Here is a 27,557-nt window from a genome sequence, read left to right as displayed (position 1 = left end):
TTTGAACCGACTGTCTTGTCATTGTCGACTCGATATACAACCGCTGACTCATCTTTGAATCGTACATGTAGAATTTTGCCGGAACTTCGAGGAAGAGACTGGGCGAGATGAGACAAGCTTGGACTCCATCCATTCTCCGGTGAAGGACGAGGCTGACATGAATGTACTGCGGTTGGAATCTCATGTTGCTGGTGTTGTTGACTATCTTGCTCGACTGAAGGTCGCGATGTCGCGGATCGACACAGCACTCTGGCCAGGGGCAACACTCCAGAATGACCTCGAGTCTCTGATGACTCGACTTAATGAGATTCCCGGTCGAGTGCAAGAATGGAAGAAGTCTTCTGCCCGGTGCGGCGCTGATGTGGCCCTGTCTCTGGTTCGTGTCCACTGCAAGGAAGCGCGAGAAGAGAAGCTGGCAGCGATCAAGGTTGCCAACACCAAGAAGCATGACTTCCAATCCTTCATGGAGACCTTCACTGCGCCGCCACTCGAATTGCCAATGGAATTGACCTGGACGAATTCATCGAGCTTGCCAGCCCTCCTCCTGCGGAGTGAACAAACTTTTATGCTCCACCTTAAATTTGCCTCGGGATGCCAAGTGATTTTTGTAACCGCTAAACTCCTTCGGGCTTGATGCCCGAGTACTTTAATCCGCGGTCAGAACCTTAGGATTCATCTGGATTTGGTTTATCTCCGAATATGCTTGTGCTTGCCTTCGAGTGGAATTTATTCTTCACTCGGAACATCTTTGTACTTGAGATGCAGCTCTGAGGAGGAGGTTCCAGTCGACCTGCACCTCGTCGTCCTTGCAGATCGGGACGGAGCGCACGTTGTACTCGTGGCGCAGCCCCGAAGGAGAAGGTTGCAGTCGACCTGCACCTCGTCGTCCCTGCGGATCGGGATGGAGCGCACGTTGTACTTGTGGCGCAGCTCCGAAGGAGAAGGTTACAGTCGACCTGCACCTCGTCGTCCTTGCGGATCGAGATGGAGCGCACGTTGTACTTGTGGCGCAGCTCCGAAGGAGAAGGTTATAGTCGACCTGCACCTCGTCATCCTTGCAGATCGAGATGGCGTGCACGTTGTACTTGTGGCGCAGCTCCGAAGGAGAAGGTTACAGTCGACCTGCACCTCGTCGTCCTTGCGGATCGAGATGGAGCGCACGTTGTACTTGTGGCACCGCTCCGAAGGAGAAGGTTGCAGCCGACCTACACCTCGTCGTCCTTGCGGATATGGGCGTGTTACAAACTTAGGCGAGTACTGGACTGCAGCTAAGCCCCCGAGTGGGAGGGTTGCTCTCCACTTCGGTAGGATTTTTTAAACTTAGGCGAGTACTGGACTGCAGCTAAGCCCCCGAGTGGGAGGGTTGCTCTCCACTCGGTAGGATTTTTTAAACTTAGGCGAGTACTGGACTGTAGCTAAGCCCCCGAGTGGGAGGGTTGCTCTCCACTCGGTAGGATTTTTTAAACTTAGGCGAGTACTGGACTGTAGCTAAGCCCCCGAGTGGGAGGGTTGCTCTCCACTCGGTAGGATTTTTTAAACTTAGGCGAGTACTGGACTGCAGCTAAGCCCCTGAGTGGGAGGGTTGCTCTCCACTCGGTAAGGTTTTTTAAACTTAGGCGAGTACTGGACTGCAGCTAAGCCCCCGAGTGGGAGGGTTTCTCTCCACTCAATAGGGATTTTTTAAACTTAGGCGAGTACTGGACTGCAGCTAAGCCCCCGAGTGTGAGGCTTGCTCACCACTCGGTAGGGATTTTTTAAACTTAGGCGAGTACTAGATTGCAGCTAAGCCCCCGAGTGGGAGGGTTGCTCTCCACTCGGTAGGGTTTTTTAAGCTTAGGCGAGTGCTGGACTGCAGCTAAGCCCCCGAGTGGGAGGGTTGCTCTCCACTCGGTAGGGATTTTTTAAACTTAGGCGAGTACTAGACTGCAGCTAAGCCCCCGAGTGTGAGGCTTGCTCACCACTCGGTAGAATTTTTTAAACTTAGGCGAGTACTGGACTACAGCTAAGCCCCCGAGTGGGAGGGTTGCTCTCCACTCGGTAGGATTGTTTAAACTTAGGCGAGTACTGGACTGCAGCTAAGCCCCCGAGTGAGAGGCTTGCTCACCACTCGGTAAGATTTTATAAACTTAGGCGAAACGGATTCGCAACTAAGCCCCCGAGTGAGAGGCTTGCTCACCACTCGGTAGGATTTTATAAACTTAGGCAAAACGGATTCACGGCTAAGTTACCCACTGGGGGATTTCAGACACAAGTATAAGCAGCGACAATCATTCTTAGAAGACTGTAAAACTCTTGTCTCTAATAAACAAACTACAAAGGTATTTCTTATTACAACTCAACAGAATGAGTGCTTACGTATAAAAGGGGCGGAGCAGCTCCGCATTCCAAGCCCGTGGCTCGTCTTTCTGATGTTCGACATTGTAAAGATGATACGCCCCATTGTGAAGCACTCTGGTGACGATGAAGGGACCTTCCCAAGCAGGGGCGAGCTTGTGTGGTTTCTGCTGATCCACTCGAAGAACCAAGTCTCCCTCTTGAAACGCTCGACCTCTCACGTTTCTGGCATGGAATCGGCGCAAGTCTTGCTGATAAATGGTCGACCGGATTAAAGCCATCTCTCTTTCCTCTTCTAGGAGATCAACTGCGTCTTGCCGGGCCTGTTCTGCTTCATCTTCAGAGAAAAGCTCGACTCGGGGTGCGTTGTGAAGCAAGTCACTCGGTAGAACAGCTTCAGCTCCATAGACCAAGAAGAATGGAGTTCGGCCAGTCGACCGATTGGGAGTTGTCCTCAATCCCCAAAGAACTGATGGAAGTTCATCGACCCAGGCGCCTGCTGCGTGCTTGAGATCACGCATCAATCGGGGTTTCAGTCCTTTGAGAATCAAGCCATTTGCTCTTTCTGCTTGTCCATTCGACTGGGGGTGGGCGACTGAAGCATAGTCGACTCGAGTGCCTTGGGAAGCACAAAAGGCTCTGAACTCATCAGAATCGAAGTTCGATCCGTTGTCAGTGATGATGCTGTGCGGAACCCCATATCTGAATGTCAACTCTCTGATGAAGCTGACGGCATTACTGGCTTCAAGATTCTTGATAGGCTTGGCTTCAATCCGTTTGGTAAACTTGTCGACTGCTACAAGCACATGAGTGAAGCCGCTCCTACCAGTCCTCAGGGGCCCAATCATATCTAACCCCCAAACAGCAAAAGGCCAGACGAGTGGAATGGTCTTCAGGGCTGATGCAGGCTTGTGGGACATGTTGGAGTAAAACTGGCAGCCTTCACATTTGTCGACTATATCTTTCGCCATTTCATTTGCTCGTGGCCAATAAAATCTAGCTTGGTATGCTTTGGCCACAATGGTCCGAGAGGACGCATGGTGGCCACAGGTGCCCGAGTGGATGTCGTTGAGGATCACTCGACCGTCTTCTGGTGTTATGCATTTCTGGCTGACTCCAGTCACGCTTTCTCTGAACAGCTGTCCTCTTATTACAGTAAAGGCTTTGGATCGACGGACGATCTGTCGGGCCTCCTCTTCATCCTCTGGGAGTTCCTTCCTAAGGATATACGCAATGTATGGCACTGTCCAGTCGGGAGTTATGACCAAAACCTCCATGATCAAGTCGACCACGGCTGGGACTTCGACTTCAGTCGGATCTGTGGCACTTTTAGGCTGCGGGGGCTCTTCAGTGAAAGGCTCTTCTTGAACTGAAGGTGTATGAATGTGTTCCAAAAACACATTGCTGGGAATGGCTTCCCTCTTGGAACCTATCTTTGCCAAATCATCGGCTGCTTGATTTTTCAGTCGGGGTATATGATGGAGCTCTAACCCCTCAAACTTCTTTTCCAACTTCCTCACTGCATTACAGTAACCAGTCATAGCTGGGCTTCTGACGTCCCACTCCTTCATCACTTGATTGACTACCAAATCTGAGTCGCCGTAGACCATGAGGCGACGAACGCCGAGTGAAATGGCCATACGTAACCCATATAAGAGTGCTTCATATTCAGCTTCGTTATTGGAGGAATCAAAGTGAATCTGGAGAACATATCTGAGCTTGTCTCCTCGGGGGGATACCAGTACCACCCCAGCACCGGAACCATTCAGCATCTTGGAGCCATCAAAGAACATGGTCCAGTGCTCCGAGTGGACTTGAGTCGGCAGCTGCTGTTCGATCCACTCGGCGAGGAAATCTGCTATTGCTTGGGACTTGATAGCTTTCTTTGCCTCAAACTTGATATCCAAGGGAAGGAGTTCAATCGCCCACTTTGCCACTCGACCAGTTGCATCTCTGTTGTTCAAAATCTCTGATAATGGAGCGTCGCTGACGACTGTAATGGAGTGGTCAGAGAAATAGTGTGCAACCTTCTTCGTGGTCATATAAATCCCATAGACAAGCTTCTGATAATGTGGATATCTTTGCTTGGATGGAGTCAGAACTTCAGAAACATAATATACTGGGCGCTGAACTTTATAAGCTTTTCCTTCTTCTTCCCGCTCGACCGTAAGTACTGTACTGACAACTTGTCCAGTGGCTGCAATGTAAAGCAGTAAAGGCTCTTTGCTGATTGGGGCAGCAAGCACCGGCTGGGTGGAAAGCAGGGCTTTGAGCTCTTCAAACGCTGCATCAGCTTCAGGAGTCCACTCGAACTTATCAGACTTCTTCATCAGTCGGTAAAGAGGCAATGCCTTTTCACCGAGGCGAGAAATGAATCGACTTAAGGCGGCCAAACAACCAGTAAGCTTCTGGACATCGTGCACACGCACAGGGCGTTTCATCCGGAGTATAGCACCAACTTTTTCAGGGTTAGCGTCGATCCCTCGTTCGGAAACGAGGAAACCGAGTACTTTTCCGCCAGGAACTCCGGATGTGCATTTTGATGGATTAAGCTTGATATCATACCTTCTGAGGTTGGCAAAAGTTTCAGCAAGGTCAGCCAGCAGGTCAGAACCCTTATGTGACTTGACCACAATGTCATCCATGTGTGCTTCCACATTCCGACTGATTTGAGTGAGCAAGCACTTCTGAATCATCCTCATGAATGTGGCTCCAGCGTTCTTCAGGCCGAATGGCATGGTGACATAACAGAAGCACCCGAATGGAGTGATGAAAGCCGTTTTTATCTCATCGGGTCCATACAGTCGGATCTGATGATACCCAGAATAGGCGTCCAAAAAGGACAAGCGCTCACACCCCACAGTCGAGTCGACTATTTGGTCGATGCGGGGGAGAGGAAAATGATCTTTCGGGCAGGCCCGATTGATATGCTTGAAGTCAATGCACATGCGAAGTGAGTCGTCCTTCTTGGGGACCATGACAACATTGGCGAGCCACTCGGAGTGGTAAATCTCTCGGATAAACTCAGCTGCCAGGAGCCGAGCCACTTCTTCACCAATTGCTTTTCTCTTCTGTACGGCGGACCGTCGAAGATGTTCCTTGACTGGTTTCACTTTTGGGTCGACTCGCAAACGGTGCTCAGCCAGCCCTCTGGGAACACCTAGCATGTCAGAAGGTTTCCATGCAAAGATGTCCCAGTTCTCATGGACGAACTGGATGAGCGCTTCTTCCTATTTGGAGTCAAGTGTTGTCGAAATGTGAGTCGGAGCAGCATTGGGATCGGTCGGGTGAATATGAATCGGCTTCGTTTCACCAGACGACTGAAATGCAGAGTCTGTGGCAGGCTTCTTGGCTCATAGCAAATCACTCAGATCTGCATTTTTCTGATACTCTTGCAATTCTACTACTGCCATTTGTGCATCGGCGATCTTTGAGCCCTTCTGGAAGCACTCTTCCGCCTTCTGCCATTTGCCAGTGATAGTGATCACTCCTCTGGGACCAGGCATCTTCAGTTTGAGGTACACGTAACATGGTCGAGCCATAAAACGTGCATAAGTAGGCCTACCTAGAATAGCGTGATAAGCACTCTGGAAATCCACGACTTCAAACGTCAACTTTTCCTTGCGGTAATTTTTGGAATCACCGAAAACCACGTCAAGGGCGATCTGGCCGAGTGATTCAGCCTTCTTGCCAGGTATGACGCCATGGAAACTCATATTGCTTTCACTGAGCTTGGACATCGGAATGCCCATTCCCTTCAAGGTCTCCGCATACAGGATATTTAGGCCACTACCACCATCCATCAGCACTTTAGTCAGTCGAGTGCCTTCAACAACTGGGTCGACCACCAGCGCTTGCCTCCCAGGGGTGGCTATACGTGCTGGGTGGTCAGACTGGTCGAATGTGATGGCAGTCTGGGACCACTTCAGATAACTGGGTGTCGCCAGAGCAACCATATTCACCTCTCTGTTTATAACTTTCAATCGACTTTTGCTTTCAACATCAGCAAAAATCATCAGAGTGGAATTGACGTTGGGAAAACCATCATCATCTTCTTCTTTATCCTCACCCTTGTCCGACTCCTTTTCCTTCTCCTTGGGTTGTTTCTCTCGGAACTGTTGAATCAGGAGCCGACATTGTCGAGTGGTGTGTTTGGGGTAAATCAGGTTACCCTCCTCATCTTTCTTGGTATGAATGTGACAGGGTAAATCCAACACATCATTTCCATCTTGATCTTTCACTTTCTTGGGATTCCACGGCCCTTTGGGCTTCCCCTTGAACTTTCCTTGAGTCACGGCTAAGGCTTCACCAGGAGCAGCTGGCTCGGCTTTGCGCTTCTGCTTCCGACTGGAGTTCCCTCCTCCGGTTTCGTGGGCGACTGTTTTGTGCTTGCCACTCCGGAGCCGATCCTCCTCTTCACCATTAGCATACTTGGTGGCAATTTCCATCATCCGACTCAGAGACATATCCCCAGTCCGACCGAACTTCAGGTTCAATTCTCGATACTTGACACCTTCCTTGAAGGCACAAACTGCTTGGTGATCTGACACATTCTCCACCGTGTGGTGCAACGTGATCCATCTCTGGATATAATCTCTCAAGGTTTCATTCGGTTTCTGCACACAGGACTGCAACTCTGTTAACCCTGCTGGTCGTTTGCATGTACCTTCAAAGGTCCTAACAAACACTCGGGCGAGTTCCTCCCAACTATATATGCTGCCCAGTGCTAACTGATTCAACCATGCTCTGGCCGAGCCTTCCAACATCAAAGGAAGGTGCTTCATGGCCACTTCATCATTGCCGCCACCAATCTGAACAACCACTCAGTAGTCCTCAAGCCAAGTGTCGGGCTTGGACTCACCAGTGAACTTGCCGACTCCAGTCGCCAACCTGAAGTTGGGAGGAATCACTGCAGCCCTGATGGCTCTGCTGAAACACTCGGGACCTGAAACATGCACTCTGCTTCCAGTCGGGTAATCTCTGTCATGGCCTTCTCTGTGCGCTCTATTCCTGTCAACCAGACCTTGAACGAGAATATATCTCGCATCAAAGCCCGGCTCCCGGGGGTCGACTGGAATCCTTCGCCCACCACTGTGAGGGCGTCTGTCATCGTGCTGCCGAGGCACGTATGACCCACTCCTTGGGGGAGGCGTGGGCACTCGACGACGATCATCGTGGTCGAGTCGGTGATCGTACTGCTCACGGTTTCTGTACTGATCTCGTCGGTCTCCACGTCCCTCACGCCTCGGGGGCGATCTTGGGCTGTGAGCCGACTGGACTGTGTCTGCTACCATGGATCTACTATGGATCCTATTACACGACTGAGATACTGTTGTGTTTTGTTCTCCCGCTGCCCGGAGTAAAGCCCTGATCTGCATCAAACCTCTGCCAGCTTCTGACTGGAAGGGCTGAATCAACTCTGCTATTTGGGCTGTAGCTGTGAGATTCTGAATCGGGGTTCGGTATACCTGAGTTGGAGGCGGAAAAAGTTGTCGTCGAATGGACTCAGGAATCCGCTGCCGAGCACGCTCGTCGAGTGCGTGCTGGAGATTCTCCAGTCGAGTGCGCTCAGCCAAGTTGGCCAGGCATGCCTCCTCCAAGCCCCGGGCCTCGGGGGTTTCTCCAATGATAGGAGTGTGAAGTGCATCCATGTTACGGCGACGAAGTTCCTCCCTCTGCTGCGAAGAGAGGGGCTCGGGGCGGTATTCCTCGTGGACGTGCGACGGATCACCTCCGCCATCGCCACCGTCATCGCGGGGGAAGCCAGGAGGACTGCGCGGTCCGTTGACCATCAGGACTTCCGCCGCGGGGTCGCTGCTGTCGCACTCGGATGCAGTCTCGACGGAGCCAGTCGAACAGGCCGTAGAGAGTTTTGTTGGGCTCGATTGCCGCGACTTGCGCGGTGGCCGACCGGCGAGCCACCGCATGCCTCACCCACCGCTGGAGCCGCGACTGACCGGAACACTTGCGCCGGCGAGCAGCAGGGAGTGAGGACGCCACAGGAGCCGACCGATACTGAGTCGATGGCTGCCGCAGAAGGACGACGCGGACGCATGCGCGAAAGTGCGTTGCCCCGCGGACGGGGAGCACCTCGACGTCGAGTGGAGCCTCTTGGAGCCAAGTGGAGTCGTTGGCGACCAACACGAGCGCGCCGAGACGGATCTCGCGGCCCTCGGCCAATCCTCCGCCAGAAACCATGATGATGGGGATCGGAAAAATTGCAACTTCTCCAATAAGTCGCTAAGACACCTGCCCCACGGTGTGGCGCCAACTGCCGTGGTACTAAGACTGACAGTAGAATAGGGGGGTAGTATGGAGAGGCAAGATCCTAGCTATGGCGAAGTTGTACACACGAGTTTTACGAGATCAGGCCCTTCTCAGAAGAAGTAACAGCCCTACGTCTCGGAGCCCGGAGGCGGTCGACTGGATTATGCGTATGTGTGTTTACAGGGGTGTGAACCCTTGTGCATGTGGAGAGGGGTGGCTTATATAGAGTGCGCCAGGACCCCAGCCATCCCACATTACAAGGGATTTAAGGTACATCAAGAGAGGGGCGTTACTGGTAACGCTAGTAATAAAGAGACATAATTACCATTAAAGCTATGGTGTAATGTCCGACCGTTGCAGTGCAGAGTGGCTTTAGATCTTTTGGCGGTCGAGTGACGGTCTCCATGGTCGAGTGACTTTGAGTCTTCCGAGTGGAATGCTTCATGGTCGAGTGGATGGTGACTCCTCTTCGAATGCTTCTGGTTTTAGGGTGATGTCCTTGGGAAGGGTATCTAGGTCAGGCCTATGACCCTACCCTAGGTACATAGCTTCATCAGCATCCTCTCTTATCCTCTCACACGTTGACATCTCCACTTTCCTCTCGGGCGTGCCGTCGTGATGCCCGAGCGCCTCTTCATCCACCACGCGTCGGCGCCTTGTCATTTCCATCTTGCTGAAGGATTGTGTGCAAGTGCAACTGTGTTGCCGTTGTTTTGTCTGGACGGCAGAACCTTGGGCAACCTCATGCGATGGTCGTTGGGGGTACTCTTAGGGATGTTTTGTACTTGACTGCATACCTCCCATGCTAAGAACCCCTTGATCCATTAGATATCCAGGCCAACTTCTTCTTTCATGTGCGCCCTTGTTGACTCCTTCAACAGAGCATAAGCCCTGAGCAGTAGCTTATGACACTCCTTTGCCTTGGTGGCTGGCCACCTTTGGCCCTCTTGGACCACGCAGTTTGAAACTACGTGGGCTCCTAGGCTTGGTCCATGTAGATCTTGGCACCAAGCTCATTGACGATCATGGGTGGCAATGATCCAAAGTGGATCACCAGCTGTTCGAGCTGTTGTCATGGGAGAGCCATCTGCATGGAAGGGATCTTGATTAGCGGAGCTCCTCGGTGATGCCTTGTCATGCAACATGTTGTGCAGATTGGTAGACGGGGAAGACGATTCCGATAACCACAACGAAGCAGAGATGTGAGGAGAACCAGGTCCCTCAAGGGTGCCAATTTTGTTTGACATGGAAAAAGATCTAACTCCAGGAGATGGAAAGAGGGGCGGGGGTGCATTTCTCTCATGTGCCAGAAAAATGCATGGGTGCAAGTTAGATAAACTAGATAATTCCCTGCACGTTGATGTAGAAATTTATAGAAATGAAATTATCAAAATTAAAATTAGAATATATAAGAATAATATGGCACCACATTCAACCTAAAGGTAAAGGGATGATAGATGCTTATTTATATTGCCTTGTGACATTCAAGTTCAATTATTTGTTGTTGAAAAATATAAAATATAAAAAATAATGATGTGGAGGGTTTGCATGTGGCTGAGAGTGTAAGGGTTTGCATGTGGTGGAAAGTGAAAAGTTAATTGGTTGCATGTGCTTGATGGTGTGGATGGCTTGCATGTGCATTTAAATGGGATCACTTAGATATACTAGATGATACCCCACACGTTGCGGGAAGCACTTAGTCCTACGCGCGCGTTAATACATTTATTGAGTAATTTTGTTTACACAGTAGATATATGATCTTAGGATGAAAAGGTTGTAATGAACACAGTACTTGAAGTATAATTATGAAATGAATGATGCGATCAAGTTTTCTACTAAATATGGTGATTTGTCATAAGGTATCTCATTTGGGTAAATCAATCTTCATATCTACATAGTTATTGACAGATCTCAACAAATCATGAAAACTAAAAACGAACATGCATGGTCATTGTAGTAACTTGCTACACTTGACAGCGAGTGATGAAGCTCCAATATCACGATAATAAAACCAATGAAGATTATCTGAACAAAAGAGTACCAATTTCTCTTCCCTTCTTTCTGCTAACACAAATATCAATTCCTTTTGTCTCAAAGCGATGGCCTGGAAAGAGCATGATAACTTTACCGAAAAAGGGTTCCCCGCTTTGTATTACAAAGCAACCAACACCGATCTCATAGCGATTGCTGGGGCGAGTAGCACATCAAGCCCAAAAGAAAAGAGAAAGAACAGAGGAGAAGAAACAAATGCCAACAACGGCAACCCGACAAAGCGCGGATGACCCGTCACCGTTGCGCCCTTCGGATCTGACCCACCACAGACCAATGCTCTAATCCGCCGCGTACCAAGTAGCACCTCCAAGAAGGAATGCAATTCCGACGACGACGCTGCCCAGATGTGTCCTAGGGTTTCCTCCGGCACGCAGAAGGGAGTGGGGGATGGATACCACCGACACCCTCTAGGAAGGAATGTCGACATCCGTGATACGTCCCAAACGTATCTACTTTTCCAAACACTTTTGCTCTAGTTTTGGACTCTAATTTACATCATTTGAATGGAACTAACTCGGTCTGGCATTGTTTTTAGCAGAATTGCCATGGTGTTGTTTTTGTGCAGAAATAAAAGTTTCCGGATGGAGCTGAAAATTTACGAAGAATTATTTCAGAAATAATAAAAAATACTGGTGGAAAGAATTACCAAAGGGGGGCCACCAGGGCGCCACAAGCCCAGGGAGCGTGCCACCCCCCCAGGGCGCGCTTGGCAGGCTTGTGGGCCCTTGGCAACTCCCGCAACCCTATCTCCAACTCCATAAGTACCTATTCGTCTAGAAAAAAAATCAGAGAGAAGGAATCATTGCACTTCACGATACGGAGCCGCCCCCACCTCTTGTTCTTCATCGGGAGGGTTGATCTGGAGTCCGTCCTGGGCTCCGGAGAGGGGGATTCGACACCATCGTCATCATCAACCTTCCTCCATCACCAATTTCATGATGCTCATCGCCGGCAGTGAGTAATTCCTTCGTAGGCTTGCTGGATGGTGATGAGTTGGATGAGATTTATCATGTAATCGAGATAGTTTTGTTAGGGCTTGATCCCTAGTATCCACTATGTTCCGAGATTGATGTTGCTATGACTTTGCTATGCTTAATGCTTGTCACTAGGGTCCGAGTGCCATGATTTCAGATCTGAACCCTTTATGTTTTCACCAATATATTTGTGTTTATACGCACCTATTACATATTATGATCCGCATACTCCAAGGTGACAATAATTGGGATTCTTGGGATTCTTTCCGGTGATTACCGTAGTTTGAGGAGTTCATGTATTCACTATGTGTTAATGCTTTGTTCCGGTTCTCTATTGAAAGGAGGCCTTAATATCCCTTAGTTTCAATATGGACCCCGCTGTCATGGGAGGGTAGGAGATGTCATGCAAGTTCTTATTATAAGCATGTATGACTATATATGAATACATGCCTACATTACTTGATGAATTGGAGCTAGTTATGTGTCACCCTAGGTTATAACTGTTACGTGATGAATGCCATCCAACATAATTACCCATCACCGATCCAATGCCTACGAGCTTTTCACATATTGATCTTTGCTAAGTTACTATTATTGTTGTTGCTGTCATAATCACTATAAAATTGCTACTATTACTGTTACCTTTACTGTCGCTATTGTCACTACTGCTATCAAATCACTATACTACTATGCTACTGATCACTCTGCTGCAGATATTTAGTTCTCCAGGCGTGGTTGAATTGACAACTCAACTGCTAATACTTGCAAATATTCTTTGGCTCCCCTTGTGTCGAATCAATAAATTTGGGTTGAATACTCTACCCTCGAAAACTGTTGTGATCCCATATACTTGTGGGTTATCAACCTGCAGGTGTCACCGCATCAGAGCCGGAGGAACTGGCAAGGATTTCTCCTGCACTCCAAACCCCACTGCCCAACCGGGCCGGAGCCACCCAGCCAACTCGACGCCCACCAGCATGCGCCACCGCGGTCTTGGCACCACCCACGCTGCCTCACTGCGATCACCACCACGAGGCCAAGAGGACGGAGAAAGATGCACCAGGCATCGGGAGCAGCAGCACCGCAGCCGCGCGGGAGGGAACCACCTCCACTGCCGTCGTGAGGGAGGCCCGTGCCTCCGGTCGCCGTCCAGACGCGGCAGCAGGGCATACCAAGCCACCCCTGGCTCGGCCAAGCCCAAAACGGACCCATAAAGCCCCACTGGCCACGCTGCAGCAGGTCGGCGTCAGCGCCGCCAGCACCCACTCGCCCATCGCCGCTCCCCGCCGCCGGCCCGCCCAGACCAGATTGGGCCCAAAGGGCCCAAATCTGGGTCGAGCAGGCGCCGCCAGATCGCGCCGCTACGCCACCCCGCCGCCCAGCAAATCGCCCGCGACCACAACGAAGGGCCCCGCTGCTGCCTAGTAGCACCCCACAGCGCCGCACTGCCCCGCGTCAGCGCGACACCGAGAGGAGAAAGGCCAGCGCCGCCCGGGCCAGGCCCGGCGCCGGACGCCAGCGACAGCGGCGTGAAGGAAGGAAAGGGGGGAAGGCTCGGGGAGGAGGCGCCGGTGGCCCGGCCGGTCGCCCGCGGGGGCGACGCGGTCACGAGAGACCGAGGGGGGGGGGGGGGTTGTCATCGAGCATGATAACTTTTACATATATAAGCTCCGAGATCCAAATTATCCATGTAATTAAAAACGACAATCACATGGAAGCAACTAACCAGTAATCATATAAGTAATTCTCTTGACATACTTTCAGTTAAGTGACAGATTTTTCATAGGAAGCCACGAATGGCAAAGAGCACTGCAGAGTAGAGCTTCCCTGCAGATTGATATAATATTACAGATTCCATTTGTAGCTATCAAAAAATTGGTACGTGATCACACATAAGTTAACTATACATATACTTCTGGGCACCCTGCCCTCTATGAACTACACTGATAACCATGAATGAGAAAAGAATAAATGGAATCTGTTGGGGCCTACTAGATTGCATGACCCATGACCATGGTTGATACAGGGTAGCTACAAATGACTAAGTATCTCATGATACAACAAATATTATGAGCATCCAGTACAATTATCTTTCAAACCTAAGGTGATTTGTTTCATTTGGAATAAAAACAAATTTCATTTTAGGTTTGTCCATGCCTAATACGGTAATACCTATGGGTTAGATAGACACACATACTGCAACAGGGTTCGTCTTCTAGAATTATTAAAAAAAATCACAACAGTACTTCTTGAATCTGTTTCTTCAGGACTCATGTGTCTGTTTCAACTTTGACATGTTACCTACATCAATACCAGTAAACAGAGCTCAAACACAAGGTTATGTGGCAAGGGCTCCAATCGTGAAGGGGGTAATCTGGGATGCCCTTCCTGAACTTAATTAACCTTCTGATCCACCCATTCTGCACTCTTCAACTGCTAAACAAATAAAATATTGAGAGGCCGACAGATAAGAGACATGAAGAGATCGATCAATGGACTGCACTTGGAAGTACAGATCAAAACTAGCCCGAACAAAACCAAAGGCATCTATCTGAATGAATGGCATCAGAACACTGACAATACTAACATGTGATGGATTGTTGTTTTATCGTTAATCGATGATTATGGCGATTACCGATTAGCAACTCCATCGGATCAGTCAGTCATGTCCCAACAGTGACAGGGCCAGCAAAACTGCCCCGACCTGACTTGACCCGGCCGCACCACCTGCCTGCGCTCCAAAATAGTCCTCGCCCACACCGGTGCGTCTCCGACCGGCTCAGGGCCAAAAGCCAATTTTTTATCATGATTTTTTGTCATAAAAGTAGAATCCACCACATCAATGATGATACGTGTTTTTGTCACAATTATCGCCATAGAAGTGTCATAAGTATGACAGAAAAAGTTTTCGTTCGAGCCATAATGTCACAGATCTGTCTTTTTTTTAGTGTATGAACATGCAAGAACTTTAGAAGAGTTGTAAGAGAAAGGAATGCCATAATAACAAACTTAAGGAAAAACAGAGAAGAGCAAGTGTCAAGCAGGACCTCGTATCCCATCTCCAGGAGTAAGATGTCAGTTTGAAATTCCTATGCTTTCCCAAAGGAAGAACCTTAGGGGGGAATAATCTCCGAAGGACATGAATTCCAAAATCATCTAAACATTGGACTTTGCTCCATGGACTCTGATTGAATCTGTTCATCGCCAATTGTATCCCATATTCCCTTGGCGGGCAGCGGAAAGATCCTTTGGTGGGCTGATGCGAGGTACCAGGGAGATGCTAGTTGCGGGTGCCGGTGATGTGCTGCGATGTGAGGAAGGTACTAGAATCCAGCCCAAGGCTGGGAAAAAGTAGGTTGTAGAAGTGCATGCTCTAGCCAATGCAATTAAAAGACTGATATGTGGGAGAGGGCCGGACATTATACTCCAACCTCCCTCCCCTCTTCATGTCTATGCATGCTCTAGCCAATGCAACCAAAAGACCGATCTATGGAAGAGGGCCGGGACATTATACTCCAACACTCACCGTCACGTCTATGCATGCTCTAACCAATGCAACAAAAGACCAATCTGTGGGAGAGAGCCGAACATTATACTCCAACACTCCCTCTCATGTCTATGCTCCTTGGAGCCATATAACGTCGGAAGCGGAAGCAGGGGCATGCCGCAATTATTTATTGCGTTTACTGGCTTTTTGAAGCCTGAACCTCTTTGTTGTAAGTTTATGCACCTAATCAGTTCACCCATCAGACTGATATGATGGAAGAGGCTAGGCAACATATTTATACGTCAACACTCCCCCACGTGTTGCTCCCTCAGGCCTAAACATGGACTGAAAGTGTGCTACAATTTAATTGCGCCAGCTGAGTCTTGAACTCGAGACCTCTTGGTTCCGCTACCATGTAGAAGTGCATGCTCTAGCCAATGCAAACAAAAGACTGATCTGTAGGAGATGACCGGACATTATACTCCAACACAGGTGAACAGAGAGAGACAGAAGAGAGCAAATTGTTTTTCTCTATTTCGTTCGACTTGATTTCTTTTTTAAGAATTACTCTCTCCGTCCCACAATATAATATTATTTTACAAGCGTTATATTATGGGATGGAGGGAGTACAACCATGGCTTATCCCACACACCCACACTTAACTTACACACACGAACACACAAGGCACCATCGTTAATTCTCACATATCCTCACACAATAATGCCAAACGTATAAAGAGTACACACAACTACATGCTGACTAGGATTCTTTCTTTCTAACTAATCTCTTCCCCTGATTTTCGGGGCGGTGGGCCCCTCCTCCCCCTTAATCTCCAATCAAAACTTACCGGTTTGTAAATCCCCGTGACTATGTGTGTATCTAGCATTACTCATCCTCACATGATGGCGCAACCTGAGTCCACGTCTCTACCGCGGTCGTGACATTAGTTTGATTATCCAAAATGATTATGGCGATTACTGATTAGCAACTCCATTGGACCAGTCATGTCCCAGCAGATCAGTGACAGGGCCATCAAAACTGCCCCGACTAGACCCGACCCGACCCGACCGCACCACCTGCTGCTAGCGTGCGCTGCAGACTAGTCGTCGCCCACACCGGCGCCCGCGGCCCGTACCCCTCCGGCGCACCACCCCCACTCCCCACCCCCGCACCCACCCCCCAAAATCCCACTCCCTCCCGAGTCCCGACACCCCCGCCGCGTCGATCGAATCCCGAATCCCAATTCCCGGCCAGCCGCCATCAGCGCCGCCGCCGCCGCCGCCGCCGCGATGAGCGTGGTGGGGCTCGACGTCGGCAACGACACCCTGGTGGCGGCGGCGGCGCGGCAGCGTGGCATCGACGTGCTGCTCAACGCCGAGTCCAAGCGCGAGTCGCCCGCCGCCGTCGCCTTCTCCCACAGCGCGCGCCTGCTGGGCGCCCACGCGTCGGGGGCCGCCTCCTCCCACGCCCCCTTCTCCAGCCCCAAGCGCCTCCTCCTCCTCGCCTCCCGCCCCGTCCCCCGCGACCTCCCGCGCCTCCCCTTCCCCGTCGACGCCGCCGGCGGGGCCCGCGTCCACGTCGACCACCTCGGCCGCCGCATCGCGCTCTCCCCGACCCACATCCTGGCCATGCTCCTCGCCTACCTCCGCCAGCTCGCCGAGGACGACCTCGGGGCCCCCGTCGCCGACTGCGTGATCTCCGTGCCCTGCTACCTCACGCAGGCGCAGCGCCGCGCCTACGCCGACGCCGCGGCCGTCGCGGGGCTCCGCCCGCTCCGCCTCATGCACGACCTCGCCGCCACCGCCCTCGGCTACGGCCTCTACCGCTCCGACCTCGGAGTCGCCGGGGGCCCCACCTTCGTCGCCTTCGTCGACGTCGGCCACTCCGACACCCAGGCCGGGGTCGTCTCCTTCGACCCGTCCGGGATGAAGGTGCTGTCGCACGGCTTCGATGCGGACCTGGGCGGCCGGGACTTCGACGAGGTGCTGTTCGAGCATTTCGCAGAGGAGTTCAGGGACAGGTATAAGATCGATGTCGTGGGTAATGTGAAGGCGAGCATGAGGCTGAGGGCCGCCTGTGAGAAGGCGAAGAAGGTGTTGAGCGCGAATGCCGAGGCGGTCGTCAACATAGAGTGCCTCATGGAGGAGAAGGATGTGAGGGGGATGATCCGGAGGGAAGACTTCGAGAAGCTCTGTGCTGAGCTGCTGGAGAGAGTTGTTGAGCCGTGCAAGAGGGCGATGGCAGATTCAGGTATTGGATTGGATAAGCTGCAGTCTGTGGAGCTCGTTGGGTCAGGGTCTCGGGTACCTGCTATCGCTAGAGTTCTGGCCGGATTCTTTAGAAGGGAGCCTAGTCGCACAATCAATGTCAGTGAGTGCGTGGCTCGTGGTTGCGCGTTGCAGTGTGCAATGCTTAGTCCCACATTCCGTGTTCGGGAGTATGAGGTATGCATGCCTGCTTTTATCTTGTAGTCTCTGATTATATAAGCTCAGTGTGGTACTTGAAGCATGCTGTATTGCTGGCTGTCTAGTGAGAATTGTTGCATTTGGTGTATTTCAGGTGCAAGATGTAATCCCTGCCTCAATAGGATTTTGCACAAATGAAGGCCCAATATCAGCATTGACGAGCAACGCATTGTTCCGGAGAGGCCAGCCCCTTCCTAGTGTTAAGATAATTACTTTGCATAGGAACAGTGGTTTTACTTTGGATGCTTTTTATGTGGATGAGAATGAACTGCCCCCTGGCACCTCAACACAAATCGGTAGTTTTGAGGTATGCACTTAACTCTCTTGACTGATAAAATGTGATCATGTTTTAGCCTTTGATCCAGATGTCTCTTTTGTTTTATTTAGCTCTAAGACTATGTTATCTCCATGTGCAAAAACAATAGCTTCCAAGACAGTAGTGTTTCATTTCATGGCACCATTGTTTCTGTAGAACTTTTGATGCTTTCACTCCTTGCTTACAAGTTACAACAATCAGAGGATACCTTTCTTCATGTCTTCTGCTGGCTTATCATCTAGAAGCCTTGTTGTGTTCACTTAATTGGTGCTTAAGTAGGCAATGAACAATACTCCTAGAATGGATAAACAATCTTGTCAATCATAATACGTGAGTATTGTTAGATGTGTATAGTCTCTTTTCGGTTTATTCCCATTGTATAAGGGGTTTCCTGCACTTTACCACATATGTATATGTATTGGCCTTTGGCCCTCAGTAAAGCCAGTTGCTCATTATCCAACATGGTATCAGATGCCAGGCTAGTCCGTCTCGCCCGCACGCTGCAACTCCGTGCACTCTGCCTCTAGCCTGCCCGCCGCCGGCTGTCTCCGGCCGTCGCCGGCCGCCTGCTCCCTTCCTCTCCACGTCCAGCTGCTGCCTCCTCTCCGCTCCTCACCGTCTGGACGCCTCCCTCTCCCAGCCACCTCTGCTCCCGTCCCTCACCGGGTCGCCAGGGCCTGTCCGGTCGCGGCTCCCGGCATCTCCTGCTGCCGCCGTGGCCCGTCCGCCCGCTGCTCCCCTCGATCCAGTTCGGCCGCGGCTCCTCCCGCTCTCCCCAGCCGCTCGTCCGGCTGCCTGCTGCTTTCCCTTCGCCCGTCCAGATTCGATCCGCTCCTCCCCGAGCGCTCCTCTGCTCGCCCTTAAGCGATTTCCTGCTCGCTCGTGTGTGAGCACCTGCTCGATCCAGATCCAGTTCGGGTCTGCTTGCGTTGACTCAAAAAAAAAAAACAAAAAAAAAGAGAGGGAAGCAAGCAACTGCAGCAGAGAGACTTCCTTATGTCCTCTTTGGGCTATGTTGCCGTCCCTCGGTGCTCGGTGATCTTCGATAGCACCAACTATGCTGAGTTTGTGGGCTTCATGCGCATCCATATGCGTGGACTCCTTTTGTGGGGTGTTCTCTCTGGCGAGGTCCCTTGTCTGCCATGCCCTGTTGCGCCAGTGGCCCCAATCCCACCAGTGCCGCCGGTCCTTGCTGCTGATGCTTCTCAGGCTGACCGGGATGCCGCCAAGGCTCTCGATGATGCTGCGGTTGACGCTTATGATCAGCAGGTATCCGCATATTCTGATGCTCTTTCTGTCTACCGGGATGATCTGTCTGCTTACACTCAGTGGTGCAATGATGATGCTCGGGCTGTTGCTGTTCTCACTGTGAGTGTCCTTCCTCAGTTTGCTTCGGAGTTTATGGGCCTCGGCACTGTTGGAGCAATGTGGTCCTATCTTTGTCAGCGCTATCAGCCCTTTGGCGATGCTCTATACCTCTCTGTGGTGCGTCAGGAGCATGCTCTTCAGCAGGGTGACTCGTCTGTTGATGAGTTCTATTCACAGTGCTCTGCCATCTGGCGTCAGCTTGACTCACTGAGGATAGTTGTTTGTGGCACTTGCCGTTGCTGTCAGACTACGCGGTCTGACTTGAAGTTTCAGAGGGTTCATGAGTTCTTATCTCGTCTCCGCTCCGAGTTTGAGCCCCGATGGGCTCACTTACTTGCTCGTGGTCGTGTTCCTATCTCGGAGGTACTTGCTGAGCTTCGTGCTGAGGAGACCCGTCTTCGCTCTGCTGGGTTACTTGTGGTTCCTTCAGTGTTGGCCATCCGGGCTCCTGTGTCATCTGCTCGCCTCACTGCTCCACCACTTTTGCCCACTCCTTCAGGGGGGGTGAGCCGTCCTCTTTATGCTGAGAAGAGTACGTCGCGCCGTGACACTTTCTGTGGTTACTGCTCCCGGTCAGGTCACCCAAAGTCTGATTGTCGCTAGAAGAAGCGAGACCAGAGACGCTCCCCTTCCAGTGGCCCTCCTGCGTCTTCCTCGACTCAGTCACTCACTGACCTTGACATTGTACGCCTCAAGCGTCTACTTGCCTCCTCTGGCTCCTCGTCGACTGGTTCAGCTGCTGCTATGACTGCATCCCCTTCTATATCACCGCAGGCCTCTACACAGTCAGGTACATCCTCGTGGGTTCTGGATTCTGGAGCCTCCTTTCATATGTCTCCCGATTCTTCTGTGCTGTCTTCTCTCCGACCTCTTGATTCACCTGTTAATGTTCTTACCGCCGATGGCACACCTCTTCCTGTTGCTAGTCGTGGTCTTCTTTACACTCCATCCTTTTCTGTTCCTAGTGTTTCCCATGTTCCTCGCCTTACCATGAATCTTTTTTCTGCCGCCCAACTCACTGATTCTGGTTGTCATGTCATTCTTGATACCGACTCTTGCTCCATTCAGGATCGTCGCACCAAGGCTTTGGTTGGTGCTGGCCCCCGGCGCCGTGAGTCAGAGGGCCTTTGGGATGTTGACTGGCTTTGTGTTCCTTCCGCTGCCACCACTTCTGCCAACTCCCATGCTCTTGCTGCCTCTTCGTCTGCGTCATTCCAGCAGTGGCATCATCGTCTTGGTCACATCTGTGGCTCTCGCTTGTCTTCGTTAGTTCGTCAGGGCCTCTTAGGGTCTGTATCTGGAGATGTCTCCCTACATTGTAATGGTTGCAGACTTGGCAAACAGACTCAGTTACCTTATCCTACTAGTGAGTCTGTATCTCAGCGTCCTTTTGACTTAGTTCATTCTGATGTCTGGGGTCCTGCTCCCTTTGATTCGAAAGGTGGTCATCGCTACTATGTTTTGTTTATTGATGATTTCTCTCGCTACACTTGGCTCTACTTCATGAAATCTCGTAGCGAGGTTCTCTCTATATACAAACGATTTGCTGCCATGGTTCGTACCCAGTTTTCCACGCCCATTCGTACTTTTCGTGCGGACTCTGCTGGAGAGTATATCTCTCAGCTGTTGCGTGGTTTTCTCGCGGAACAGGGTACTCTTGTCCAGTTCTCATGTCCTGGTGCTCATGCTCAGAATGGCGTTGCCGAACGTAAGCATCGTCATTTGCTTGAGACGGCTCGTGCGCTCATGATTGCTGCTTCCCTTCCACCCTATTTTTGGGCTGAGGCTGTTTCTGCATCCACCTATCTCATCAACATTCAGCCATCGACTGCTTTGCAGGGTGGTATTCCTCTGGAGTGTCTCACTGGTCGCTCTCCTGACTACTCCGCTCTCCGTATGTTTGGATGTGTGTGCTATGTTCTTCTTGCTCCCCGAGAACGCACCAAACTGACTGCTCAGTCGGTTGAGTGTGTTTTCCTTGGTTACAGTGATGAGCACAAGGGCTATCGATGTTGGGATCCTGTGGGTCGTCGCTTGCGCATCTCGCGTGATGTGACTTTTGACGAGTCTCGTTCCTACTACCCACGTCCTTCCTCGTGTTTCTCTGTGGACGATCTCTCTTTCCTTCTCCTTCCCGATACACCCTGCTATGTGCCTCCTGTGTCATCTTTTTCTCCGGCACCTCTCATTTCTTCTCCTTCACCACCGATCCCATCTTCTCCATCCTCCTCCTCCTCCACCTCTCCACCATCATCTCCAGTCCGTCGCCCTCTCTCACCGTTCCCTCTCCACTATACTCGTCGCCCTCGTCCTGAGGATGTCTCCCCTGACGCGCCTTCCACCTCTGGTGCACCTCTCCTCACGCCTCCCCCGGTTCACAACCTCCGGGCTCGGCCTCGCCCCCCGCCTGATCGCTACTCTCCTGCTCGGTATGGTCTCTCTGTTATTGCTGAGCCCACTTCCTATCAGACTGCCATGACTCAACCTGAATGGCAGCTTGCGATGGCAGAAGAGCTTGCTGCCCTTGAGCGCTCTGGTACATGGGAGCTGGTTTCCCTTCCTTCCGGTGCCCCATCACCTGCAAGTGGGTCTACAAGATTAAGACACACTCCGATGGTTCTCTTGAGCGCTACAAAGCTCGTCTTGTGGCTCGTGGTTTCCAGCAGGAGCAGGGACGCGATTATGATGAGACATTCGTTCCTGTGGCTCATATGACCACTGTCCGCACTCTCCTTGCTGTGGCTTCTGTTCGTCAGTGGTCTATCTCTCAACTTGATGTCTAGAACGCCTTTCTCAATGGCGAGTTGCGTGAGGAGGTTTACATGCAGCCACCACCGGGGTACTATGCTCCTGACGGTATGGTCTGTCGACTTCGCCGCTCCCTCTATGGTCTTAAACAGGCCCCTCGCGCCTGGTTTGAGCGCTTCGCCTCTGTGGTGACTGCCGCTGGTTTCTTGCTCAGTGATCATGATCCCGCGTTGTTTGTTCACACGTCTCCTCGTGGTCGGACTCTTCTCCTTCTTTATGTTGATGACATGATCATCACTGGTGACGACTCTGACTAATTGCCTTTGTTAAGGCCCGCCTTCACGACCAGTTCCTCATGACTGATCTTGGTCCTCTTCGCTATTTTCTTGGGATTGAGATCTCCTCGACCTTCACGACCAGTTCCTCATGACTGATCTTGCCCAGTGATCATGATCCCGCGTTGTTTGTTCACACGTCTCCTCGTGGTCGGACTCTTCTCCTTCTTTATGTTGATGACATGATCATCACTGGTGACGACTCTGACTACATTGCCTTTGTTAAGGCCCGCCTTCACGACCAGTTCCTCATGACTGATCTTGGTCCTCTTCGCTATTTTCTTGGGATTGAGATCTCCTCGACCTCTGATGGCTTCTACATCTCTCAAGAGAAATATATTCAGGATCTTCTCGCTCGGGCTGCTCTTAGTGATGACCGCACCGTTGTGACTCCTATGGAGCTCAACATCCAGCTTCGTGTCTCTGATGGTGACCCTCTTCCTAATCCCACTCGATATTGTCACCTCGTTGGTAGCCTTGTCTATCTTGCTGTTACGCGTCCTGACATCTCCTATCCTGTTCACATCCTGAGTCAGTTTGTTTCAGCCCCCACCTCTGTCCACTATAGTCACCTCCTCCGTGTTCTACGATATCTTTGTGGCACGATCTCTCAGCGCCTTTTCTTTCCCCGCTCCAGTTCTCTTGAGCTCCAGGCTTACTCTGATGCTACCTGGGCTAGTGATCCCTCTGATTGACGCTCGCTGTCTGCTTATTGTGTCTTTCTTGGTGGCTCTCTTATTGCTTGGAAGACAAAGAAACAGACTGCAGTTTCTCGCTCGAGTACAGAGGCTGAGTTGCGAGCCATGGCTATGCTGACGGCTGAGGTGATCTGGTTACGGTGGTTACTTGAGGATTTTGGTGTGTCTGCTGCTACCTCGACTCCCTTACTGTCAGACAGTACTGGTGCTATCAGTATTGCGCGTGACCCGGTGAAGCATGAGCTCACTAAGCACATCGGTGTGGATGCCCACTTCGTGCGTGCTGCTGTGCAGGATCAGACTCTCGCTCTTCACTATGTGCCCTCTGAGTTACAGTTGGCTGACTTCTTCACGAAGGCACAGACTCGAGCGCAGCATGCCTTTTTCCTCTCCAAACTCAGTGTTGTTGATCCACCATGAGTTTGAGGGGGGGTGTTAGATGTGTATAGTCTCTTTTCGGTTTATTCCCATTGTATAAGGGGTTTCCTGCACTTTACCACACATGTATATGTATTGGCCTTTGGCCCTCAGTAAAGCCAGTTGCTCATTATCCAACAAGTATAAGGGTGGGAGTCAACTTGTAGTATCTCTTATTTGGAAGTGCATATCTTCAATGTAGTATGCCTAGTAAGTGTGAACCATTGTAAACATTAGTGCAAGAACAAGACAATTGGAACTGTAAGATTTATATTATAGATCACGAAATGATTCTCTTCAGAAACTACCTTGCAACTTCATTCTCTAAAGAGATTGCAACACATATTTTCAACAAAGAAGTATTGTTATATTCAGTTCTAATAGTTGTCAACAGTTTTCCTGTCATCATTGAAGTCATCATATTCACAATGCTCTCTTAAGTTGGCCATGAAACACTAACATGCTGTCTTAACAAATCATAAAATTTCGTCTCCTAAGAGCTCATGTGGTGCCTTTATTGTTACTGCAAAGTATCAAGTTGTTTAGTTTCTGATCAAGTGATCATCATTTTGAAAACATTTTAGATAACTTTTGTATTCCTAGCTCTAGTTGACCTTCGTGCACTGAAAGATCAGTGTTTTGCTCTCTCGCATTTTATTCACTTATCCCTTTAACTTTGGGATCCACAGTTTGAATCCTTAACTTCGGATGGACTGGTGGTAGCTCCATACATATTAGGTCATGGTTCAGTACAAAGGTTTTTTTGGGGTGGGTGGGTTGGGGATTTTAGGGGCTGGGGGAGGAGGATGTAACATGCACATTTACCTACCGTGCTGACGTCATAATTTGTTTGTCGAACCTCTTCCAAAAGCTATGACACATGTATGCCAGTTGAATCGTGGCACAAGAAATATGCGCACATGCATTGAACGAAGTTACGCTTACTGTTCAATGTTGATGTCTTCCATGATTAGTTCTAATTATTCTAGTGTTATTTGCTTATTGCAGATTGGACCTTTCCAAGCACATAGTGAAAAATCTAAAGTGAAAGTGAAAATCCGGTTAAATCTCCATGGACTTATTTCAGTGGAATCAGCTGTTGTAAGTGTCAACTAGTCATTACCAGATTTTAGTTATAAGTTGTTTGATATTGTTTTTCTAACCTTTAAACTGCCTCAGTTGATTGACGAAGATCAAAGGGATGCAAATTCTGCTGACTCTATGGAACTCGATTCCAATGATAACATGGTAAGGAATTATGCCAGCCCTCCCTGATCCTAGATCTATGCTACATGTGTTCCTCTAACTAAATTGCAGTATGATGACCAAAGGCATGCAAATTCAGCCGATTTTCGCAAATATTGTAGTAGCATGAGTTGCTGTATGAGTATAATTAGTAGCTGGCGTTGAAGTTGGTACTAAAAGTGCTGCACTAACTTGCAAGTATACTCCATTTGTGGGTAATATATGCAAATCTACTGGCATATATATGATACTTTAACTATTTAAGGTGCTAAATTCTGTGATAATCTTGTTAATCCTTAGCTGGTTGGGAGAAGGTACCGTAAGATTATTTATACCTTGTATGTTGAGTATTTGAAATGGGGGAGGGAACGCCCTGCCAGATGCATAAAATGTTAAAAGTCGAGAAATGAACGGCCAATGCAACTGTCATCTTTCAGTTATTGCCCAACTAACTAGGTGTGACAACTGTTATTATGTGCAGGATCACAAGTCGAGAAATGAACGGCCAATGCACCGGCAGGATTTGCAGATTGTTGAGTGTATTTATGGTGTAATGAGCAAGCAGGAATTGCTGGAAGCTCAAGAGCAAGAACAACAACTGGCCTATCAGGATAAACTTGTCGAGCGAACGAAAGAGAGGAAGAACGCATTGGAATCCTACGTGTACGACACGCGTAATAAGGTGGCAGTCTGAGAGTGTTTTCCCAATTCCTTTCCCAACCTAAAAGTTCTGTTCTCTGATAAATTGTTTTCTAGCTTTCTGAGAGGTATCGGGGCTTTGCTACTGATTCTGAAAGGGAAGAAATATCAGTTAATCTACAGCAGACAGAAGATTGGCTTTATGAAGAAGGTGATGATGAGACTGAAGCAGTTTACACTAGTAAACTCGAGGAGCTAAAAAAGGTACAAATGGTACCTTTTGATGTTTTTTTATCTGCATCCGTGGCCCCTTATACACCTTATACATATTTTCTGATATATGTTTGTCAATGTATTTTATCCTTGGCATTATAGTATTTCATGATTTATCACTTCACCTTTGGGCTTAACTGACATTCAAATTGTATAGTTTTTATACCTGTTCTTTGTTGTCCATCGTATCCTATCGCACATTCCATGTTAATGCACAGATGATTCCAATGCGTTCTTCCTATTTTTGGACCATGCACCTCTTTGTTGGACTATTTTCTTATGTTTCTCTTTATATTTAAAGCTTGTAGATCCCATTGAATATCGTTGTAAAGATGAGGAAGCCAGAGCTGAAGCTACAAGGGAGCTTCTGAAGCGCATTGTTGACCATAGAATGGCTGCCAAGTCATTATCTGCGCCTGAACGAGATGCTGTAAGTTATTTAACCATTTTTTTGTGTGCCCTTATTAACACTTGAATCATTGCATATCTATGTGTGGTCTGCTAGTTTGTACTAACTCAACACGCCGGTAAGTTGATCTAAGTTGTAAAGTGGAACTGTTCATATTCCTTGCAATATGTGTTAATTATAGTACTTCCTTGAATTACTGTAATCAAATGCCAAAAGAGAAAAGGATGAAGCAATTGAAATAAACCTAGGTTACTTAATAATGAACACACAAAGTGTTGACAGTAGTTCGGTTTAACTTAGTATTTCTGTCTGCATACTGCATAGTATCATGCTATATAGAATTCTGTTGCTACTTGCACTTCTGATGACCGGTTTATCTTTCAGATTGACAATGAGTGCACTAAAGTTGAGCTGTGGCTGAGGGAGAGCTCGCAACTACAAGAGTCCTTGCCCAAGGATGTTGACCCTGTAGTTTGGTCTCATGAAATCAAGAAAAAGGAAGAGGAGCTGGACATGTATTTGACCTTTCTTCCTTGAATCCAAAATTAGACATTTTGTGCTACTTTGAAAAACTGTTTGGTTCTCCATTCCACAATATCTTAGATTTGGCTGGTTCCATTTGCAGGTCATGTAGCAAAATAGTAACTAGCAAGGCACGGGGGCATGACAACGATGATGGATGCTAGCGGGTTCAGATCAAATGCATAAATCAGATAGATATATTAGACCTTGCTGAGGATTCCCTGCAGAATGGCCATGGCCAAGTTTGATATTTTGTAGAGATATACGGGCGTACGAATTTCTTCTAACCTTGCCATACGACCAACTCTGTACCACACTGCCCGCCATTGGGTGCCTGCATCTCAGTACACTGACGTGCAGTTTTCACTAGCCATGATTGTTGATACATGTGAATTCTTTTTCTTCTCAATCAGATAAAGGTTATTGTCTGCTTTAGTTTGATGTGAACGAAAAAGCTGAGAAATGGAAGCAAATTTGTGTGCAATGTATCTACTTACCAAGGAGCGCATAGTTATAGCTTGCTGGATTCATGTATGGGAGATATGATCAATGACCATAGATCTTCATGATTGAATGTTTTGTTGCCACTAGAGGGCCTTTTGTCCCGGTTCTAGAGGTCCCCCCATTAGTCCCGGTTCTTATACGAACCGGGACTAAAGGCCCTCCACGTGGCTGCTGCCTGGAGGTCCACTTTTAGTCCCGGTTGGTAACACCAACCGGTTCTAAAGGATTTTATTTAAATTTTTTGAATTTTTATTTTTGAAATATTTTCCTGATTTTCAAATTTCTGACCTCTAATCTCTAATCACCCCTCATCATTCCAAATCATCTAACTTCCCGGACGGTCACCCATCCTGCCACTCCCTTAGCCTGAGCATGCTTAACTTCTGAGTTCTATTCTCCCTCGTTTTCAAGTCTACACTTATTGTTTTCCTGACAATAGTAAGATGTCAATCCTATTAACCCTCAGGAGTTTAGCTTGAGCATGAAGTCACACATTTCACTGTT

The 27,557-nt window shown here is 49.4% G+C and overlaps 1 protein-coding gene across 1 annotated transcript; it reads left to right on the top strand.

Moving 5' to 3' along the window:
• Positions 1-16,289: 16,289 nt before the first annotated feature.
• Positions 16,290-26,984, top strand: LOC123164906 (heat shock 70 kDa protein 16). The gene is made up of 9 exons (XM_044582515.1): positions 16,290-17,558; positions 17,674-17,886; positions 24,470-24,562; positions 24,641-24,709; positions 25,188-25,388; positions 25,463-25,609; positions 25,920-26,048; positions 26,412-26,542; positions 26,653-26,984. The coding sequence occupies exons 1-9, from the start codon at positions 16,404-16,406 to the stop codon at positions 26,711-26,713; spliced, it is 2,199 nt and encodes a 732-aa protein (XP_044438450.1). The 5' UTR covers positions 16,290-16,403; the 3' UTR covers positions 26,714-26,984.
• The last annotated feature ends 573 nt before the right edge of the window (positions 26,985-27,557 follow it).

The sequence above is a fragment of the Triticum aestivum genome, chromosome 7D (genome assembly GCF_018294505.1).
Source record: "Triticum aestivum cultivar Chinese Spring chromosome 7D, IWGSC CS RefSeq v2.1, whole genome shotgun sequence".
Classification (NCBI taxonomy): domain Eukaryota; kingdom Viridiplantae; phylum Streptophyta; class Magnoliopsida; order Poales; family Poaceae; genus Triticum; species Triticum aestivum.
Note: the sequence above shows the minus strand (reverse complement) of the source record. Positions and strands in the feature narration are given on the sequence as shown.

What these genes read in the sequence shown, in the direction of transcription:
- LOC123164906 (XM_044582515.1), top strand. Translation starts at nt 16,404, where the DNA reads ATGAGCGTGGTGGGGCTCGACGTCGGCAACGACACCCTGGTGGCGGCG. An exon ending in TGTACGACACGCGTAATAAG is followed by an intron (nt 25,389 to 25,462) that starts GTGGCAGTCTGA and finishes ATTGTTTTCTAG; the next exon opens with CTTTCTGAGAGGTATCGGGG. An exon ending in AACTCGAGGAGCTAAAAAAG is followed by an intron (nt 25,610 to 25,919) that starts GTACAAATGGTA and finishes TTATATTTAAAG; the next exon opens with CTTGTAGATCCCATTGAATA.